Raw genomic sequence first — 4398 nt, forward strand, 5'->3', positions numbered from 1 at the left:
AACAAGTTTGACCAAGAAATCCTAAAGCCTCCATGGTTAGGCCTGGCCCGGCCGCTCCGCGTGGGCTCCACCGGCTGCGAGTCGTGCAGCTCCAGACCCGCAAGAGGGCCGGTCGAAGGGCGCCGTCCATAAGGGCTGAGGTCAGAGTCGGGCGGCCCGCGGGCTCCGAGGTCCGGTGTGGAAGCTCCGGGTTTGGCGTGCGTCATCAGGGAGCAGGCACCTCAGGCTGCAGGTCGGGTTTCCAAAAGTGCCCCTTTGTTATGCCCCTCCCTGGCCCTGCCTCCTCCCCTTTCCCTGCGCCACCCCTTCCCCCACCCCTTCCCCTCTTGGAAGGCTCTGGCTGCTGCTTCCAGCAGCTCTATCCTAGGCACCACTCTCTGGACCAACGGGCCGCCCACTCCTGAGCCTTCACATCTTAGGGTTTCAGGAGGACCGGGAGGGGCTGCTGGGAGAAGAAACCCTTGGGCGCAGCCTGTGACTCAGGAGAATGGGCAGGGCAGGATGGAAGTGCTCCCTCCCAGTGGCATGCCCCCAGCTTCTGGGAAGGGTGGGGGCTGGTCTGCGCCGGCAGGGGTGCGGGGGGGTGGGGGGTACCTACCTGCCTTAGATAGGGAGAGTGGGTTCTTCCCCGAGTCTCAGGACTCCCTTACCTTGGCCCAGGCAGCTATGAGGAGACCCTGCCAAGCCCCAGCCGACTTCTGCAGACCCAGTAGGTACTGGCTACCTGGGCCAGGAAGCGTTCATTATTTGCTTTCTGAGCTCTTGCGCGTAGTCGAGTGTGTTCTGGGGACCAGTCTGGGTCTCTGCTGAAGTCGGGAGGCACAGGGTGCTGGCCCTCCTCAACAGGGGCCATGGTTTGCACCGCCCACCCCCACGGCTAGATCTAGCCAGGGCTGTGGGGCCTGGCTGTGCCTGGGACTCTGGGCTTGTGTTTGCTCTGGGAGGCGGGAGGGAGCAGTGCCAGCCCTGCACACACAGCTTGCTCTGTTCTGGGGCCAGAGAGAGGGAACGGGTGGGGGGCAGCTCTCCCGGGAGCCAGAGCCTGAAGGCTGGAGCAGGCAGGGGGCCTGGGCCCCAGGATGCCTCCCTGGGACGGCTCCGAAGGCCCTGTGATTTACAGCTGCGGCTCTGTTTCTCTCCATCTGGTTGGCAAGTCCTTTCTGGGTAAATGGGGCAGACTCCAGAGGAAGCAAGGTGAAGTGCTGAGGACCCTTGTGGACCAGCTGCTCTGTCCCTCTCCTGCTCTGTCCCCAGACACCTCCATCCACTGGAGGCCTCAGCTGTCTCTCCCGGAGCTATTAGGGCCGGGTCCCACATGGGGCAAGCTTTCTCACGGCTGCTGTAGCCAGCAGGCTCCCTGGTCTTTAGGTGGATGTCATTTGTTTTTTTATTCAACTACTAACTCCAAAGCCTGAACAAACACAAATTGGACTCCCTCTGCCAATGACTGGGGACAGATTCTGCCCTGTCAGTCACAACCCAATGGAATATATCGTATACAGCCTGACTGGGGGCTCACAAGGGGGTGTGTAAAGGGGGATGGGACAGTGGGGTGGGGGAGACTGTGAGGAGGCCTCAGTTTGAGTTTTGAAGGATGGATAGTGGTTTGTCAGTTTGGAGGGAGCAGTGTGATAGAGTCCTGCTTTGGGAGCAGAGGGCACATACTGTGTCCTGGGCCTGGCTGTGTCCCTTGGGCCTGCTCAGAGGAGGAAGCAGTTTCCTTCTAGGGGCTTGAGTCAGTGCAAGGGACAGCTGAGACCCTGCCAAGAGGCAGGAGGGGAGTGGCCGCGTGCCACTGTGTCCTCTAACCCCTGGGTGGTGGCTCTGGGGTTGGAATCCGCCTTGCCCTCCTCTGCAACTCTGGGGCACACTCTTACAAGAGCCTAGTCACCTGTCTGACTCCCTCCATTCTGCCCCAGACTCTGTGCTTTTGAGGGCGGGGCCGAATTACTCATTATTCACAGAGGCTTGTGGGACATCAGTGGATGCTGTGGAACAGGATGAATGTCCCTTGGGACTGTCAGGCCCCTCGTATTTCTTGCTCATTGACTGGTTTGAGTCCTTTTTTTTTTTTTTAAATTAATTTATTTTGAGAGAGAGAGCAAGAGAGCTCATGGGAAGGGCAGAGAGAGGGAGAGAGAGAGAATCCCAAGCAGGCTCCATACCATTAGTGCAGAGCCCTATGTGGGCTCGAACCTTGAGATCATGACCTGAACCAAAATCAAGAGTCGGATGCTTAACTGCCTGAGCCACCCAGGTGCCCCTCCAGGTTTGAGTCTTAAACCAGCCCTGGCACAGAAGACCAGGAGGCAAAATTTCCATCTTAGGAGGGAGCCAAGGCTTCCTTAGGAGGACAGTGAAATGCACTTGTTCAAGCTCTTGGCCAAGATAGGATTCGGGCCTCCTGGCCCCCAGTCTGCTCTTGCTGGCAAAGGGAGCTACTGGAGTGTGGCTGGGACCCTCTGACTTGGCCTCGTCTGGTAAAGGGTTGCCTTGTTGTTCAAAGAAAGGTGATGGCGTCTGGCTTGAGCAGGTACCCTCTTCTCTCATCTGTAGTCATTGGGGGTGGGGGGAGCNCCTGGCTGGAATCTGGCGCTTCTGACAGCAGTTGCTATATCGGGGGAGCCGGGCACCGCCCTGGACGCTCTGGGTCCCTGCCCTCACCCCCTGCTTTGCTTTTGTCAGCTTTGAGGCAGAATCACCGTTGAAGCTTTAAGAGTTGGACACCCAGGTCCCTGAAGTGATCTGCAGGCCCCCCCGGTAGGTGGAACGAGGCTGGGTGGGGGAGGGGTGGGCAGACTCAGGGCATGAGGAGGAGATTTGAAGCGGTCATCCTTTCTCCTATCCCCGCCCTTCCTGGGGCCTTCCAGACCTCTACCTGCGAAGTCCTAGCTCTGACAGTTCCTTAGATGGTGGGGAGAGTGGTGGGGACAAAGCCCAGGGATAGGAGAGAATCTTTTCTTCTCCCCACAAGTGTATATCTGGCTTCCCTGCTTCCCCTTCTGCCCCCCACAGCCCCAGTCCGCCACCATTCCGTGCTGCAGGGACACCATGGCTCCAGAGGAAGACGCTGGAGGGGAGGCCCCAGAGGGCAGTTTCTGGGAGGTGAGCAGCTGGGTCCTAGGTTTGGGGGTGCCCACCCCACCCTGGGCCCAGTCACCTGTCCCGGGAGGAGGCTAGCTGTCAGCCCCGGCCCTGGCGGGGGCTTCTCCCTGGCGACACCGCCTTTCTGCTGTCCGCCCCAGGCTGGTAACTACAGGAGAACCGTGCAGCGGGTGGAAGACGGGCATCGGCTCTGTGGGGATCTGGTCAGCTGCTTCCAGGAGCGCGCCCGCATTGAGAAGGCCTATGCCCAGCAGCTGGCTGATTGGGCCCGCAAGTGGAGGGGCACGGTGGAAAAGGGTGAGGCAGCGCTCGGGCCTCGCTGGGAGCAGAGGGCCACCCGAGGGTGAGGAGACCAGGCAAGGTGGATTCTTTTTTGTACCTCTTACGGAAGGTTTGAGGCTTTCATGTCTGCCTTCCCTTTGAAGAGGGAAGAGCCTCCTGGTTATTCTTACAGTTATGCTGTTAAGAGTTTGCAGAGTATGGTCCTCCATTATTTTGATATTTTTAACAGCCCTAGGGTAGACACGGTCCTGTTCTATCTATTTTCTAGAAGAGAACCCGTAAGTTTAGAGACGCCAAGTGATTTGCCTGATGTCACACAGCTAGGAAGAGCTAAAGCTTGAACTTGGGCCTTCTGACGCAGGAGCGTGGGATCGGTCCCTCTTAACAAGCTGCCTTCCTTGAGGGCGGAGGCTAGTTCTTCCCCTTAGGGGCAATAATGTGTAGTGCTCAACACCACAGATTTGGGTTTGAATCTCAGCTCGACTTGTAACTGTAATGCTTTGGGTGGTTAGCTTCACTTTTCTGGGCTGCTGTTTGGTGTCTGTTAAATGCTGATCATCCACGTGGTGGTGGATGGAGATTCAGTGAGATCTCGTATACCAAGGCACAGAGTAGACCTCGAGAGGCAGCCGCTGACCTCTTTGTTGTTCGTCTCTGCATTCCCTCTGTGCCTGGCACCAAGCGAGAAGGGGTGGGCTGGTCTCTGGTGGCGGCCCTGGCCCGGCCCAAGCCCGTCGCTCCCCACAGGCCCCCAGTACGGCACGCTGGAGAAGGCCTGGCACGCCTTCTTCACGGCGGCTGAGAGGCTGAGCGCGCTGCACCTGGAGGTGCGGGAGAAGCTTCAGGGCCAGGACAGCGAGCGGGTGCGCTCCTGGCAGCGGGGCGCCTTCCACCGGCCAGTGCTGGGTGGCTTCCGCGAGAGCCGGGCCGCTGAGGACGGCTTCCGCAAGGCCCAGAAGCCCTGGCTGAAGAGGTTGAAGGAGGTGAGCCTGGTGGGGGGGGAGGGGGGGG

General features: G+C 59.2%; 1 protein-coding gene across 3 annotated transcripts in view; it reads left to right on the forward strand.

Moving 5' to 3' along the window:
• PACSIN3 (protein kinase C and casein kinase substrate in neurons 3) overlaps nucleotides 1-4398 on the forward strand; it is a 21460-nt gene that overhangs the window by 13754 nt on the left and 3308 nt on the right. For 2 of the 3 annotated variants that reach the window (XM_077767384.1, XM_077767383.1), the window contains exons 2-5: nucleotides 2686-2760; nucleotides 3016-3105; nucleotides 3246-3402; nucleotides 4135-4370. In XM_077767384.1, the coding sequence (XP_077623510.1) occupies nucleotides 3052-3105; nucleotides 3246-3402; nucleotides 4135-4370 (447 nt within the window). In that variant the 5' untranslated portion in view covers nucleotides 2686-2760; nucleotides 3016-3051. Of the gene's footprint in view, nucleotides 1-147; nucleotides 233-2685; nucleotides 2761-3015; nucleotides 3106-3245; nucleotides 3403-4134; nucleotides 4371-4398 lie in introns of those variants that run through there. The other variant, XM_077767385.1, reaches the window with a different exon arrangement.

This window comes from Crocuta crocuta, unplaced genomic scaffold, assembly GCF_008692635.1.
Source record: "Crocuta crocuta isolate KB4526 unplaced genomic scaffold, BGI_CrCroc_1.0 scaffold330, whole genome shotgun sequence".
Taxonomy (NCBI): Eukaryota; Metazoa; Chordata; class Mammalia; order Carnivora; family Hyaenidae; genus Crocuta; species Crocuta crocuta.